Below are 17,675 nucleotides of genomic sequence, written 5' to 3' on the forward strand. Positions count from 1 at the left end.
AGCTTGTAAATTTTTTACAAGTAGAAATGGGATTGTAATAAAATTGTCCTTAAACTATAAAGAAGGTACCAGACTGTTGCAGTACCAAGGCTGGGATCTTTATTTGAACCTCAGATGCCATGACTGTGGCATGTGTTCTTCGCAGTCTTTGGGAAAACAGCAAAGATGTTTCTCACTACCATGAATTAAAGAAATGTAATTCCTTGTCACATCCACCTGAAATGCTTGCTAAGAGAGGATGCTGGGGCTCACACAGAAGCTCATGGCAGGAATGCTAACTGGATAGACAATGCTGATTCTTTATTTTGCATATAATATGCATGTTGGGCAAAACTACTTTTGTTCTGTGTCTCTTGAAATAACTGTCAGCACAATCAACTGGCTGAAGCTGGCTGATTCTCAAGCTAGCTAAATTAAAATGAGAAGGGCCAGCTTTCCAGGTTTCCTATGTAACTGGTTAATTACTTCTTCTAAAGAACTTCTGGTTTTGTGTTTAAATTTGCATACTTCTGAGTCCTTTTTTCTACCATTTGTGGAAAAACACATTTGCTCCCATTTGCATTTAGTTTCAGTAAACCACACATCTTTAGATGGTTAAGAATCTGAAATGGTCTTGGAAATACAGAATTATTCCACGTTTAAGTGGGAAACCCAGAAACAGAGCTCATATGTCAAGGTGTCCCAGCTGTTACCACAGAAGTTCTGTGGTTTCTTGACCATTAGATGATTTCTGTGGAGGGAACTCTTCTATCTGCAGAGGGTGCCATGTGGCAGGTGGAAGGCTGAATTACTGGGCCAACAACACAGTCTCTGAGAAATATTTGAGGAAGTTTTTGGCCTTGATGTGAGAGGCTGTTAGTACGCTGGAGCACTGTGCTGTAGCAGAAATTGCAGTATGGGAGGTGAGTTATGAAGGAAAAATATTAGGCCATGTCTCTTATTGATGGAAGAGGCATTCAAGGATTTCCACATCAATTTTAGTATTATAAACATGTCCAGTCATGTGTTTTATGGATGTATCTGGGCACTGTCTCAAGACTTGATATTTTTCTGCTTATCAGAAGCACACAAAAACATACTATCCCTTGAACTCAGAGGTTTAAATAAAATGAAAAATTGTTCAGATTCTGATGTATCTTCAAACATGGTTTTTTTTTCTTTTTTTTCTATATAATTTTTCAGAACAAATATAAACAACTCTTATGTCTCATCTGTAACGAAAATTAAAAGGTTGGAGCTCTTTCTTGTTACAGGCAGAGATACCTCTTTTTTTACTAGCAAAAAAATGAAAAAGGTTCAAACTTGTTTTTCGCTTGTATCTTGCCTTTTGTACTGTCACATTAGTATACAGCTGTAGATCTGATTATTTGGTTATATCTACCCATTCCTTCTTTTTCCTTCATTTGTTCCCATCTGCCACATCATATTAAATTATCTGGGAGCATTTCTTCCCAGGGTCTTCCCTGCAAAGTGGTTAAGGGCAGTGTTAGTTCCTCCTTGTTCATTGTTTCATGGAAATGTATAAATCAGTAGTCTGTGACTCAAGTTTACACAGGGAGTTGGGAAATTTTCCCTGTTTCCCCCTCCCCTCAAAGCTCCTCTTCCAGCTATAAGTAGTAACAATGGATATAGATGGCATCAGCAAGTGCTGATTACAGCTAATACTTACTGTTATGATACTGGTGCATCAATTTTAGATAGACCTTTCCACCTTTCCACCTAGGCATTTTGTTATAGGTCATCTTGTTTGAGTCATGCTTGGTAGCCAAATTCCATAGATATGGGTATGTGCCTAGTTATTCACATGCTTAGTTTTCATCTAACCAGTATTACTGAGGCAAAATGGTTTTATAAGAATCAGTACCCTGCTCAGAAAGCAAACCAGCTTTTCCTGTTAACAAGCTTTTTTTCATGTTGCATATCTTACTAAATATACCAGGTTATAGATGTATTTCAGGTTAATTTCTTAAAGTCCTGTTTTAACAGTTTCAGTGACTGCTGAAATGAACTACTAGATGTAGTAAGATTTCATTATAAGAGTGGGCTTTTATGCATTCAATGGAAAGACCTGTGTACTAAGAGGAATACATTTATTTGATTTAAAAAGTTTAGTATTAAAGAAGACAAAACTGGTGTGAGCCAGCAACATTTCGGTAATATATGAGGATGGAAGTAGATCCTTTGGCTTTTGATTGTGTATTTGCTTCTGATTCTATATTCTTTGGGGACCAGCCTCTTCTGTAGGTTGAGATCTTTGATTCAGCTAAATTACCCGTATCAAAGAATCTGTATTTATCTGTCTCCACTAAGAGAGCTATTTAATGCCTCATAACATTGGCTTGTTAAAAGAGAATACATTCAACTATGGCATCATCCTTTGAGAACATTTAGAAAAAATAATTCCTATTTCACATTTCTCTTCCAGCAGCATTGTCCCAGCAAAAAGGTGCTATTGACCTGTGCCTTGGGTTCTTTTTTGTTTCCAGTAGTCAAAACTAGTCTCCTGGAACACAGTCATATAGACAGTACATCTTGTCTGTCAGCGGGCGTGTGTCATGCCCGTGTCATAAGCTGTATGTCATGTCAATGATTTTGTATGACCCAAGAGCATTCTGAGCTGTAGAAGCTTTGAAGAGTGTGATTTTATCCAGAAACAAGCCCTTCGTGTCCTGAGGATGAGTCAGTTAATTTTCTCTCTTCTTCCACTTTTTGTATTCTTAAATCATAGAATCATAGAATAGTTAGGGTTGGAAAGGACCTTAAGATCATCCAGTTCCAACCCCCCCTGCCATGGGCAGGGACACCTCACACTAAACCATATCACCCAAGGCCTCATCCAACCTAGTCTTGAACACTGCCAGGGATGGGGCATTCACAGCCTCCCTGGGCACCCTATGCCAGTGCCTCACCACCCTAACAGGAAAGAATTTCCTCCTTATATCCAATCTAAACTTCCCCTGAATGACCAGTTGCTCTGTATAGTTTTCTGTACTTTTCAGCTGCTCTTAAAAGCTTCTGGGCATTTGAGAGTCTAAAGGCTTTTGGAATTGCTGGATGGAGAAAAACAACCCTGGTATTATGTGATCACATGACAACCTGGAATTATTACTAGCACATCTACTGTGAAATATTTTGAAAGTTGTTTTGGAGGTGAAAGATCTACTCAGTTTTTAAGGGTCTCTTGATAGAGGTTTTAGGCCTACATCAGGCAGAACTATACCCCTGTTCTTGCATGTACAAACTGTTAATGCTCTCAAAAACTTACTAAGAAGATAAGAAATAAAAGGTGATCATGAAAAAGTTTCAAGTCCTCTCTGCTGGATCTGCCTTGGATGCAGCTGTGTGGCTTTTTCTATTAAACCTCCTGTTTGGCTTTGTACCTGCAGTCATCTCTGTTGGACATAGCTGGGTAAGGAGTTTATCAGTGCTCCTCAAACTGGTGTGAGACACCTGCACATCTAAACCTATTGCAGCAGAACATGCAAATTTCTGCTAAGATTTCTTTCAAGAAATTCACTTTCATCATTCATGTGACCTGCAGTAGGGAACCACTCCTGGTCCTGGTTTGTTTCCTGTTCAGGATCTGCTCCGCAGACCTCCTCTTTGGGTGTAGGGACAATCATCCCAATCCTACTTCTCACAAAGAGAAGACCACAGCATGAATATAAACAAGTGGCTTTTGCCTCTAGTGTGAAAGGTTCTTGTAACAGTTTTAAGAGACCAAAACAAATTCTCTTTCTGTTCTTTACCCTCTCAAACTCCATTTTCTCTGTAGTATGGTTGCTAAGGAAGAGCTGGGGAAACTGCCTGCATTTTAATAGCAGCTGCAGTAGAGAAAAGAGGTAGTGGAATGTGAGATAGTCTCAAATAGTAAATAAATAAATTTCTGCTTAACTGTCCTTTTGCCCAGGCTTGCTCCAAGCTGTTCTGTAAAATGCATTGAGATGAATACAGCTGTATGGCTGCTATACAAACAATGCAGTGGATGCTTGCAAATTGTGAGGATCAGCAGTGTATCCGCTGCTTCTCCTTCACCCCACAGAGGGACATGATTTTTTGGCATCCCCTTCTCAGGGTAGCAAACTGTCGTATAATCCCTGCAGTTTGGGTGTCATTTACAGTCTGTTTCACTTAAATGCTTCTCTGTTAACTGCACAGTCTGCTTAAATGCAAAGCCAGCATGTATTCCCCATCAGCAGTTAGTGGATTAAAATGCTGTTAGGCTCAAAAAATTGCCTTTAAAAAGGGCACGAAAAGTTGGCTTTTCTTTGTTGGTAACCCCATTCTAGCACATTCTATGTGATATGGGGGGTGTTTTTGATGGCGCCATTAAAACGCAGCTCTGAAAATATGTCATCCACCTCAGGAATTTGAGTTATTTTCAAAATTAATTTTGACCACTGTATACTCACTCGCTCATTGATCACAAATGATGAGAGTTGAATTTTTCTTACAGCATCTTGTATATGCTACAAAAGATTTGGTAATCCTAACTGCCTTTTGCTGCTTCTGTATAGAAAGGTGTTGCAACTGGAGTTTAGCAGATGTTGCCCTTGCTGGTGTATGAACTAGAATCTAATCTGGCTTCTTGCTGAAGCATGAAATGGCTAATGGGAGTCAACATTTGTTTTGTAAGCAGGCATAGCTGAAAAATGCTCACAAACCAGTTTTAGTGTGAGGGAAGGGTTTTTACACCACGTCTCCAAGGAGCTGAACTCAGTCATAAATGTAGGATATAATTGAAACAATTAAAACAATGGCTGATGTGCTGCATATTCCAAAGCTGAATTTGGCATTGATACTGGTCAAATGTGACTATTTAATCAGAAACTAGGAAAAAATTACCTTCTCAATGTAATTGGAAGGGCTGCTGCTGGCCAAGTGGTAAGTGGAAAGGTGGCTTCACCCGTCAGAGCAGTAGTTACATGGCACTATGACATTTCAGTTAGAGGCCCCAGTTCTCCACAAACAGCTGTGATGATTTTGTTCAGCAATATCCCATGTTGTCAAAGTTGTCTTTTATGGCTGCATATTATAATTAAGTTGGTTCCATATAGGCTGTTGGTTTCATCTAATGGTGTTATACACACGTATGAAAGACTGAAAAATACGTGTGAGCTGCAAATGGTGGCCTAGTGCCATGTTTCCTTGGGCAGTGGTCTTTGACCTTCACAAAGTAAACCCAGTCAGACCTGCTCAGTGCTAGGCCAGTGAAAATTCTCTTAAAAAATCTCCATTGCTACTGAAAGGTAGAGGAGTTATGAACTAACTGGCAGGTTTCCATGCCAGCTTATACTGTATTCATGCTTTCTTGTGGAGTTAAGTGGATGCTGTAGCACAGGACTTTCAAATGGGTTATGCAGAGGTGCTGAACAGTGTACAAAGAAATGACCATGACCCCTTATAAGCATAGAGTGCCTAGTTTGCTTTTTGCTGATTTTACTTACGCTTGCACTTTCCTCAGCTTAGATAATGAAGTTAGGCTAATTTCACTTGTTCTTTGGTAGTTTCTCTTTCTAATCGCATGGCTTATTGATTGGGTTGCAAGGATTAATGTCTCTGTCAAGCAAACTGCTTTCACTGAATTTAAAAAATCGATAAATCATGTCTGAGCATACAGACTAACTAGTTAATATGTGTTTTTTGTCTTGTGCTTGCCTTTTTTGCATGGGTATCCCAGGCCAGATTCCAGGGAGTTCTGCCTCCCTCAGCTCCTCTATAGGGTTTCATTTGGCTACAACAGCCTTCCTCCCTTCCTGTTCTGCACTGCTGCTTGTGCTGTCTCTGTTGTAATCCACCATATGGCTGTGCTTAATCATTACTTTGGTTGGACAACCTTGAGTAGCACTTGGGATTCCTGAGAAAAAAAGGTTTTGTAGAGATGTGAGCAGAGTCCCTTTGGCAGTAAGTCTGTATTCAATATGACATGCGTAGAGCCTCAGCACAGGCTGCAGTTCAAAGCTGTTTGCTTCTTTTCATGAGCTTTCAAGAAACAAATGCAGAATATTTAAGAATTTTTTTTTGGTCATAAACCTGTCCTGGTATGTGACATAGTCATAAAATGAGATTGTATTTTGTTTTCTCTTAAAGTGCTGAGATGCAGAGGCTGTAGTCTAGGTTTTTTGTAGTAGGTCTAGTCACACTGTTGAACTCCAAGTGTGGTTTAGAAATAGAAGGGCTTTCAGAGATGTATGTGGAAGGGCAGGCATGCCAATGCAGATTTAGATGACGAGCTGCAAAAAACAACTTAGCTCATTGTAAATATTTGTTCTTGCTACTGCCTACTACTGCTGCACCCCTGGACTATGACTAGAGTTAAGTGTCCTGAAAGCATTCATATGCATGCAGCCTCTGTATGTATTAAGCATATACTGCTGTGAGCTGCCACCAGCCATTAGTAGGCAGAAGTAAGCTCTGGTCTTGGAATAGATCTATGGTCTCTCTATTAAGGCAGTTTTATGACAAGAGGAAAAAAAAAAAAATCATGACTTGCTGTAGCTCACTGCCAGTGTAACTCTGTTGATAGTAGCTGTACCTTGATGTTATTTGTCTCTTAGAGCACTGCCCCTCTTCAGTTCTCTACCCCTCCTCTTAAACTGCTGACTGCAGCCCTTTATACCAGCTCCCACATTTCTCTGGAATATTTTATTAATTCTTGGAACAGTTTATTAGAGATACAAAAATGTTGTTCAAACTTTGTATTTCAGAATTTTTCTTATTTGTGAAATAAATAATGCTCAATTTCAAGTAGGAAAATCAGACAGGCATACAAAGCCCTCAGAATGTTACACAGACTGTGTCATAAGTTGAATGAAAGAGGTGAATAGAAGGGTACCAGTATGGAACTTACTTTCAAGCCTGCAGGCATATACTCTCCTTTGTGTGACCTGATTTATTCTTAATTTGAAAATTATTTTTAAGGTCAAATACAGGGAGAAAGGAGAAGAAAATTGTTGGTCTGTGACTGAAAGGCACTCCAGTCTGAGTAACTTTGAATTTCTCTGGTCATTCTAGACCTTGGCTGAGCTCCATGTACAGCAGCCTTGGATTGGCGCTTGGGACATCTGTTAATCTATATATAGGATTCACACACTTGCACATGTAAACAGGTGATCTCCTAAATATATGAAATGGCATTGGGAACTCTAAGTACTTATTTAAGCCAAAATGAATTCAGGAGTGAACTGAGGTAATCCTTGTTGCCTTCTTCTCTGCCACAAAAGTAAGCTGTATGGGAAAAAAAGTGCATCCTGTGCTGATTATAATTTGTGCTTAATATGTTTGTACATGTATTCAGAAATCCCAGGAATTACTTACTACTAATTAAAAGTATCCTGAAAATAACCTTTTTCCTATTCTCCAGCTTAGTTCTCTGGACAGTTGCTGGTTTCTTGCTGTGAAGAGACATGGTGTTTAAAAATAAAAGGTGCATATTATGGCTAGAGAAAAAAAGGTAGTAAATGGTAACTGATATAGAAATAAGATATATTTAGAAAATTCATAAGGGAAGCTGAAGTCAGGAAGGGAATTTAAAGTCATTTGATGAAGTCTCTAGCTGCTAGTCTGGCTGAGACTGATTTCTGATAAATCTGAGAGCAGCTGGGAGAGACTTCAGAAGAGCTGAAGACCAGCAGTGTTTTGCATCACTACTGAAAAAGGGCATGTGAGTAAAGAGTGGCTCATCTGGTATCAGTTCCAGGAAAAATACTATGGAAATTTTGATAAATAATTTAGATGGCATAAGAATAGCAGTATAACCAGACTATTCAGCTTTTCAGTTTGTGAAAACAGGTCTGCTCAAATGCGATTTTGTTGTTTGGATACATGAAAGTTGGTTGCTAGAGGTGTTGTCTGGGTGTTATAACACTTTATAACATCTTCAACTTCGTAACATGGTATATTTATTTTGGGCTTAAAAAGTACCTTTGAATTTAATGAAGGACTGCTCAAGTGGATTAAGAACTGACTGTAATCCAAGAAAGCAGAAAAGCGTTTCTAGTTGGGATCAGCCCAGTGGAGTTTGGAAACAAATTCAAGATGGTAACAGTGTGAATGGAGCAAAAATTAGTGGAGGCATAAATAATGACATTTAAAAAATGGAAAATTGTTTAGATAATTTAGGCAAACTGTTGTCAGTTTGGGCAAAATGTGCATAAATACATGTGAGGGCAGAGTTATGTACCAAGGAACAAAAAATGTCAGTCACACCCGCGTTAGCAAGTTTTTAGTTGAAAATCCCAGACTCTGTGAGGTGAAAGGTAAATAGTTGGTATAGTTGGAAATGGAAGGGAAAATAGATGGTCCTAGTGAGTAAATAGCAAAGTGGCAAAAAGGGCTAACATCTGTTGCTAGATGTGTAAATGGGAAGACACAAGTAAGAGTAATGATGACATTATCTCCACTTAAAGCTGGGGAGATGGGTCTGATGCTGTAGGTCTGTGCCTTGCCTGTATAAATTTAGCGAGATGTGCTAATTTAGGGTATGGAAATGAGTCCCTGAAATGGCTCACTAGTGGAAATAATGCCATACAGCCAGAGATTTAATGTGCCGTTACCTAATAGGGCTGAAATCACTTAGTGGCATACAGCTGCTGAAAGGATGATGTCTCACACCCACCTTATGTTAGTGTTAACAAATACCTGGATATACATACAGTCATCCTCTTCAACTCACTAATGAGACAGAAAGCTATTCCCTGTTTTGATTGGGCTGTGCTGTCTGTTGTGGCATTGAGTCCAGCCACCAGTCAGGGAACATGAGAGATGATGTGGTGAGTGAGAGATTTGACTCTTGCAGCAAGCTGTTAGATCAAGTGCTTTTGTAGATGTGTCATCACCTGATGAGGGTTTTGATCACCTCAAACAAATCGAGCAAATAAAGAGCTCTGTGAACAGGCCAACTATGAGACTGTATTAGCCCTCACACTTGCACAGAAGTAGGAGTGTGATCGCATGCTGGGTGAGAGGAAGAGTGTGGGACTGCCACTTCTGTTTGCAGTTTCATGGCCAAACAAAGGGCCTGTTCCTTCCCCTGTGTTCCCCTCCTCCTCGTTCTGGCTCTTAGCTGATCCCACACAGAATTAGCGTGGTGCTTTCTTCACACCCTCCCTCCCTCTCTCCTTTTCCCATACTAAAGGCAGTAGTTTTCTGCCCAGGATGCATATATTAAGAAATGTTAGTTTGGTTTAAGAAAGAGAAGAGAGGTGACTTGGTTGTACACTGTGCCACATGCAAGTCCCTCCACAGGTAGGAAGTATATTCTGTCATAAGCAGTACATCAAGAGCCAATGGAAGTGGAATCTAGAAAAATCCAAGTGAGAACTTGAGTGTGCATTTAAGTTAGGGTGGTTAGCTGCTGTGCAAACAACCAAGGAAGAGAATGGATCCCTTGTTAAGTTCATATGAAGACCAGAACCCTCACTCAAAGATGTATTGTAGTCAAATGCAAACTGAAAATGGGAGGTTGAAAGAAACAGGTAAAACGTGATGATGTGTGTAAGTAGACAAAGTGGCATCTTCTCCTTAAATTTCTTTGATCCCTATGTTAGGGAGTGTCAGTATAAGTTTGGATATAATGTATGAGATTAATGTATAGGACAAACAAAGTACTTGAGAAAGGAAGTATAAAGGTTATAATGAGATTGTGTAGTTAGACGTTAGAGCAGTTTTGTGCTCTGGTGGTTCTGCTACTTTTGTGTGGACTTCTCTTATGCTGAGTGCACCACAGACATAAGAGAAATGAAAACAGGGAAGATGCCATGCCATTAATTTTATTTTATGTTGAGAATACTTAGGAGCTTGAGCTTGATTGCAAATGGTATTCAGTATCTATTGATGCTCACTCCGGTTCTCCTAAATTGTGTGTGTCTGCACGTTCATGTGATGTTTTTTTTCTTCAGTTTTGAGAGGTCCCTTGCATATGGAAACTGTCTTTGGCTGTAAGAACAATCTCTAGAATGTTGCTTTGATTGTATAGTTTAAAGGGAAGCTGCTGTTATAATCTGAATATTAAAATGATGACTGTTCCAGAGATTTGCATTAGAGAAAAAAAAAATGCATTTCACACAGGTCATGTGTATGTTCTGTTATGCTAAAATAAATAGGAAAAATTCTAGTGGTGATGGATTCTTTTTGCTACAGAACAAGGGCGCTTCTGGATATATCCATGATATTTCACTTTCATGAGATGATTCTGAGTTGAGCAAGGAAATCAGCCTTGTAATTTCAAGTAATGACCAATAATTTTGTCATATCAATTTAATCTGCACATGATAATTAGAGTTTTCAGGAGGCATTAGCAGCTGGGGTGTCACTGGTTTATTGGAGCACTGTCAGCCAGTGTTTCTCTTTGTTTGTTTTCTCATCTTAATGGTTTGGAAAGAAGTTGGTGCTCTAGAAAGAATTGAGAAACAGGCCCGGCTTTGTGGATTTTTATCACCCTGCCAAGACCCTGTGCAACTTCCTCTCTGTTACCCACAGCAGAATACGGAAACCTGACTGCTGACAGCCACTTCTGCAATTGCAGTGGGGCAGGGGAGCGGGCTGGGAGGTGGGCTCTTAATTACGGCTGCTTGCTGTTGCCTTGGCATCCAAAGAGGAAAACAAGATGTGCCTGAAGATGTCTTTTCAGTTGTTTCTTGCACTGATGGGTTTCCTTCTTTTCCCTCTCTCTGCTGTCCTGCAGTGCTGCAGTTGAAGCTCCAGCAGCGACGCACACGGGAGGAGCTGGTGAGCCAAGGGATCATGCCGCGTAAGTGTCACTTAAACTCTTTGTCTTAGTGTTTTTATACATGTTTTTGAGAGGAGAATGGTTTCACATATGATTTGAAAGATCAGGTTCTCTGTTTCTGCATGAAAAACATCATATGTAACAGCCCCACCCTGTCCCACCCAACTTGGTCCTTCTGAAGTGTTGGTGCACTAGGTACAGGGCCATCTCCAATACTGAGGAAGCTATAAACATAACTGTACTTGAAAACAATATTTGTATTTGATTACAGTGCACAACAGTCCTATGATGAACATGCTATGTTAGAAGTGCCTTATATATTTGACACATGCTGGTAATCAGTCTTCTAACAGGCTTCCTGCTTCTGCAGTTTCTATTCTTGTTTGCCAGCTCTGCAGACCTCTTCGCCAGTTTTAACTTAGTATGTACTTATTCCATAAACCAGCTGAAAACAGGCAGTGGTACAAGATGTTAACCTACAAGGGGCCCTGTTTATGTTTGCAGCTAGAAAGCATACCTAGAAAGAGCCCTATGGGCATCAGCCATTCCCCTTTCTGCAGGGGAAGGCAAAATCTGTGGAGCCAAAGAGCTTTTCTGGGTGGACACGTACCCTAATGTTAAGCTTTAATATATTCATTGTGAGGTTAGTGTTGGAGAAGGGGGCTTTGGTTTGGTTTGGTTTTTTTCCTCCTTCCCCCCAGAATGCAAAAGGATATCTGACATATAGTTTTGTTTTGCTGTGGTACCTCCAGACTAGATGACTTACAGGTAACAACTTGAAATATGACCAAAGAGCAAATGTTTTATTTCTGAGGTCCTCTTATTTTCACTGAACAGCTTTAGTAAAAGGCAATGGATCAGGTATGTTTTCTTCTTTCAAAAACCTTTCCTCTTCCCCATTTCACAAGCCTTACTTGAAAACAGCATAGTAATGAGGCGTTTCTCATTGCTTCTATTTCTGGGGTGCACACTGTAATATGACACAATGATGTGACTTAGGCTTTGCTGAAAGTGTAAGGTTAGGCTGTCAACTCCCTCTGAATGAAAAGAAACTGTCAACAGCGCTCTTGTCAGCTGAAGTGGCTCACTGGAAGGCAGTGAAATGCTCAAGATGTTTCTGAGACCCCTACTTAGAATTCTGTTAACAAATAAAAAAGAAAAGGTTGTCCTGTCTGGATATAGTACATCATGCCTGTCTTGTTTTTACCTGGGGAATTTCTATACGTGCTTCTACCGATTACACTTACTTTTGGATGAAAGACTAGTGTCCCAGGGCCTGTACCCTTTTAATAATACTTACCAGAGGAAAGTGTTCCTGACTTCTTTGTGGTCTCCTGCTTTAGGTGGGTATGTATGCAAATACTGTATATTCAGTACTGGCTTTCTTCAAAGTGTGGCTGGCCAAACTTGTGATTCCTGAGAGGGGTCTGTTTTACGGGTCCTTTGAAAATGGGGCCCTTGCAAGTAATTCAAGTAAGGCACCCAGAGTGATTAGTCAGTCTTAAATTTGCTTAAAATACAGCCTAAATAACTAGCCTTTGCAGACTTGTGCCCTTTGTTGCTTCATTTAAGTCTCTTATATGTAGGTTAAATGTTGGACCAAGGAAGAATGCTCAGTGAAATATCATTGTGAAAATACTGGTGACACATGAAAAGACCTTTTCTGCAGTGTAGAAAAAACACTTTAGTAGACCTATTCTAAACATGATTTGGAATTAGTTCTTCCAAGTCATGGTATCATTTCCCCATACCTGCCAATTGGAAATAACTACACATAGGGAAATGGTTACAATATTATTTGTCTGGGCCATTTTTAATAAGAAGATCAGATGTGAGAATGATTGTGATACTTAAAGCAGAAGTCCCTTTTTAACCTGAGAAATGCATAGGGTGACTAGGGGCCATGTTCCTCCTGAAGGCATCTCAGAGCCACGACAGCTTTGCTTCTGCTTTCAGCAGTTTAGAATAGACATTTTTACTTACTACTGGCAATATGCAAGTTGTTCATTTATCAGTCTGCCCTCTACCTGCATCTGTGGAAACACATAGGTACTTAATCTTGTTCTCTGCCATCTACTACTAAACATGGCTGTACTGAGCCCCATGTCTACCCCTTGGGTATGTTAGGAACCAAGCCCCACACAGCCCTTCATGGTGACTGAGCAAAAAATATAAAAGCGGGAACCCAGAGGATGGTTTGGTGTTGAAATGAGCTGGATCACTTTTTCCATGTGAAATGCTGATTGGTTTCTAAGCTTAATTTTTCATCTGGAGATCCTTCACAGTCTTGAAAGAATTGTGGTAGTTGCGGCTGTATCTACATTAACATTATAGGTTGTGTCAGGAAGGTGCTTTTGAAGTGAAGCTCCTAATTGCACCTGCCTTCTGTGTGTTGCTTTGCACCATGAAATTAAGCTTGAGAGTTGGATTAAACTGGGATGAAAGCGAAGAGGAAAGTATTCTGCCTACAGCTAACAGGCTTTCAGTCTATGCATCGAGACTGTAACTTGCCGGACACCACACCTCCCGTTTCACCTTTACATACAGAGTGTGGATGTCAGTTCCTCAGCATCAAATGTTTTTTCTATGCAGATTTGGACTTACTGTGCTATTCTACATGTTCATTTAGCTTTGCCTTTAATACAGATCAGTTCCTGGATCTCGTAACCAAACAGATGTGCAAAAATCTATTAACCAAGTGTGATAAGTTTTTGTATTACATTAAAAGCTACCTAGTGTGCAAACTCACTTTGGTACCTTTGGTTCCCCTGACTCCAGTATAAGTCTTACATGGTGTTTAGATTCAACTTGGTGTCCTGGAAGAGAAATTTTATTTTAGGCTTCCATCAACACAAGACTTTTGGACACTGTAAAGGAGTGGAAGGAGACACATTTGTGTCACATTAAAATGAGAGTTACACTACTTCTCTTTTGCTTGTTCAGAGCAGAGCTGGGAATTGCTTTCTTTTTTCCCATGTGGAATTTTGTTTATACGGTAGAGAGGAAAGGCAAATGTCTCAACATTTTTTTAGCCAGTACACTTAATCTCGCTTGAATAACCTTTCCAACCCACCAGCCACCTACAGTAGAGCTTGCTTTACTAAAATATTAGTGTATTAGTGTATTACTAAAAAATTAGTGTACTAAAAATAGTGTATTATAATAAGAAATGAAACATTTATAAGCAGTGACAGAGGATTCAAAATAATTGGGGTTTATACTTCAGTAATTCTTCTTGCTTTTCTGTTACTACTTTGTGTAACCTTTTACTAGTAGCAGGATTCATTAGTTGAAGATTAAAATTCTCAATTGCCTCTAGGAAAGAGGTGGGAAGCAAATCTTCTCTTGCATCTGACATACCTGTGATTTGAGCTAGAAGGACTGTACTTAGAAGCACAGAGAGCCGAGTTTTCATATGTATTCAGGTTTTGGCCTATTTTCTGATAGTGCAAACTGACAAGCTTTTTTGCTATATTTGCATTTTTTATAGCTATGCAGAGGTGATTTTCATCTTCTTGTCCTTATAAAATGGGAGCTAAGCAAATTCTGCTGTCTGTGCTCAACTCTTTGTCGTGCTGTAGAAGAACAGTCAGATGCTGTCAGTTTTTAGTGTCAAATTTAAAAGTTACAGCTATTTGAAGTTTTTGTTGGGGGGTTATTAAATACCCAGTTTTCTGCCCTTGAAAGGAATGTCTAAAACAGTAGCAAATGTGCATCAGTGAAGAAAGATGTGTGGAAAGTATCTTGAGCTAAAATAGCAAAAATTTTTAGGGGAGAGACGTTTATGAAATGAAGCACTCTTCTGCTTTGCAAAATCTGTTGTGCTTTTTCTCTTTTGCAAAGTTTAAGCTTCACATGTCCATTGTTTTATCCATTGGGATTGTGATCTGTGGCTTCTGGCTGCAAACATAAAATACAGGCAATCATGAAAGGTTGTCATGTGGCACAGTCCAGCAGGAAGGCTGTTGTTGTGACCATCAGATTCACCTAAGCAGGTGAAACGGTAGAATATAATTTCTGGGAGTGTGTCTTCTGTTGCTTTATAGCACTGCTTGGTGACTGTCTGAAAGGGCAGCCTTTGAAAAGGGCATCGTCTGGACTGAAAGCTAGGAGGGAGGCTGTGATACACGAAGAGAATTTGTAGGAGCTTCTTTTTCGCTCCAGTGGATCTGGTGTTTGCCAGTTTTTATGCTCACACAAAATATATATGTAGATATACTGCATCCTGGAAAACAAACACCACAGAATCCAAAACTAATGGAGTTTGTGCTGTTTTCTAATGTGACTCTTTTTACAGATGTGGAGGTGTTCCCATGCTGTAGATCTGAATTACCAGCACTCTGATCGTGTTTTCTGCTTGGACATGCAGCCTGTTAGTTGCATGAGCATATTTCGGAATATAAGATTTGTGAATCTTGGGCAGCTGGTTTCAGACCCTCCTGGGGAGTGTGTATTTTATCTGTGGACTACATGAAGGGAGTGTGCCATAGTTCAATTGCAACACATCATACAATTCAGAATGATTGTAATAGAGTAGGTGGCCTAATGATTGCAATCTTATTAGGCTGCTCGTATCACTAGCTGCGTTTTTAGATTTGTTTTGTAGCAGTCAGGTTAATGGATAAAATTTAATATTTGTTATAAAACTAAAATACAGTATTTGCTTTGGGGTGGGGGGCTCTGTGAGACATTGCTTATAATTAATGCAAAAGGAATTGCCATTTACTGCAAGTGATTTAAGGATACAGAACACAGTTTATGCATTGGCATATCAGTGTTGATCATCATCTAGGCAAAGCTTGTAACTGGTCTTCTGCATCCAGCACAGCTACCATCACAAGAAAACAAGGATCTTTGAGGTATTAATTTCAGGAAGTGAAGTGCTTACCACCTGTAAGTTATAAGTTAAAGTTTCTAAAGTTATATTTGTAGACTTTAACTTCAGGTGCAGTTCTTAATGTCTCAATAATATTTCATCTTCCACCTAAAGGCTAGGTTAGAAGGTGAACTGCTATGCTTATGTGGAGGTTTACTGATTCACAAGTGTGGCAGAGTGGCTGCACAGCTGATACTTAAAGATTGTTGTGTGTTATATTTGAATTGCAGACTTGCTTTAACACCCCAAAAGAGCTCTTCCTGCTCTCTGCTGCGTAACATGTGCCCATCATTCTCTCACTGCTTTACATATCAGGTCTTTATAATGATGTTCCCTATAGATTTTGCAATATACTTATGGTAACAAAACAAAAATATGAATGTTTACTTCCCTGCCATCTAGTGTCTGCTCTTCAGCCCGTTGGTAATTGCTTTACTTTCATACCTTTTTTTTGAAAAAACAAGTAGAAACTGTACTTTCATTTAGGATAGGGAGTTATGGACCATAAATATCATTACTCCCAGACTTGTTTAATAAAATGTCCAAACCTGTAAAGTCTTTTAGATCTAAAAATAATAACACTTTTTCTTTAGTCTTCCATTTAACGTCTGAAACCTTGCTATTTCCTGGTTCATTGTGTATAAAATGGGACCTCAGATGTAGAGGCTGCAGTGAGACTTTTGATATACTTGATGTTATGCTCTGAGAGTAAGGCTGGAGCACTAAGCAGGTATTGTAAAACCTGCTTTTGTTTGTAAAATAGACAAGAGCTGTAGAGGGCACTTGCAGATGTATTTCTGTTTGTGGCATGTAGCACAAAGATTTGTAACTGGTTTTATTTTAATTGATCAGCTACCTGTAACTTGCCTCCCAGAAATTATTTGGTGCTTTTTTGACTTTGATCTCTTGAAGTACAATTTCAAAGCATTGAGGCTTGTGTGGAGAAGTCTGTTCATTTGAGCTGACAGCCTTATTGTCTGGGGCCTAATAACTGCACCTGGTTTGTTTATATTTTTAGATAGCTGTCTGTGATTATCTTCCATGTGCTTATAACATCTGTGATTAATAAGACATGGTTGGAGTAGGAAAGTTCATTGTGTTAGTAATGAAGTGTGCTCTTTGTCCTTTGTGAAGCTGCAGAAAGAAAAGGCCGTGCTTAGGGGTTTGATAGGCTGCGTTTAGTCCTTGATCCCTGCAATGACAAAATATTTAACTCTGCCAGTTGCAAGAGAAACATAATAATTCAGGGGAGTAAAGTCTGGTATGTAATAGAGCTTTCTTTCCCCTTCGTGTTCCCACAGTTCATTTGTTGGCTGGGAATGGTCTTTCCTTTTTCTTCTCATGGCCCCACACTTCCCCCAGCCTGGGCACTCCATAAAGTTGTCAGAAAAGGTTGCAAAGGGTGATTATCCGTCCAAGAAGCAGACATGAAGTCTGATTTAGGAATGCATGGATCAAACGGGTCCTGGTAGAAGTTCCTTGTCTAGCTTGTCCTTTTCAGCTTGGAGGTGGCACAGTCCTGATTGTAATGAAGCTTTATCTTTTTTATTTTTCATTTCAGGATCTAAGTAATGTCTTCTGAATGCTAAGAGTTAATGGCAATGGACAGAGTGGGTTATACATTATCTGCACTTGCTGTAAATGTTCTTTGACACAAAGCTGTAGTCACCTGTAGATCTGATAACTGTTACCATAGGTGACAGTTTACATTTTGCTCCTGAAGAGGATGAACTTTCTGAGAAATTACACACATCTGTTGGAGTTTAAATTAACTCAGTGTGGGCCCTGAAAAAATCTTAGCCCTTTCTGTCAGTAATTTTGCATGTTTGCTGTGACAGACCTACACTTGAGGCTTTTCACACAGTTAAATGAAAATCTTCAGCTGCATCATAAGGGAGATACCGCTGTAATAAAGTTACTGACAGTTTTGCTGAGTTATGGATGTGGGCTGTGGAGAGGTGCTTGTTTCAGGTGTTGGAAGCACCTGAGAGCTGAGCTGAGCTGAGCTGAGGCAGGGTACCACAGTCCTGCCTGTACATTTGCTTGTGCAGCCAGGTCAAGCCCAGTTCA

The 17,675-nt window shown here is 39.6% G+C and overlaps 1 protein-coding gene across 2 annotated transcripts in view; it reads left to right on the plus strand.

The window, feature by feature from the left end:
* Positions 1-17,675, plus strand: part of MRTFA (myocardin related transcription factor A) — a 48,504-nt gene that overhangs the window by 7,846 nt on the left and 22,983 nt on the right. Inside the window, exons 1-2 of one of the 2 annotated variants that reach the window (XM_061450747.1) lie at positions 10,529-10,549; positions 10,685-10,750. In XM_061450747.1, coding sequence (XP_061306731.1) covers positions 10,744-10,750 — 7 coding nt within the window. In that variant the 5' untranslated portion in view covers positions 10,529-10,549; positions 10,685-10,743. Of the gene's footprint in view, positions 1-10,528; positions 10,550-10,684; positions 10,751-17,675 lie in introns of those variants that run through there. The other variant, XM_061450746.1, reaches the window with a different exon arrangement.

This window comes from Pezoporus flaviventris, unplaced genomic scaffold (genome assembly GCF_033815535.1).
Source record: "Pezoporus flaviventris isolate CSIRO_AGI_PZ_B2104156 unplaced genomic scaffold, CSIRO_AGI_Pfla_v1 ptg000011l, whole genome shotgun sequence".
Taxonomy (NCBI): domain Eukaryota; kingdom Metazoa; phylum Chordata; class Aves; order Psittaciformes; family Psittacidae; genus Pezoporus; species Pezoporus flaviventris.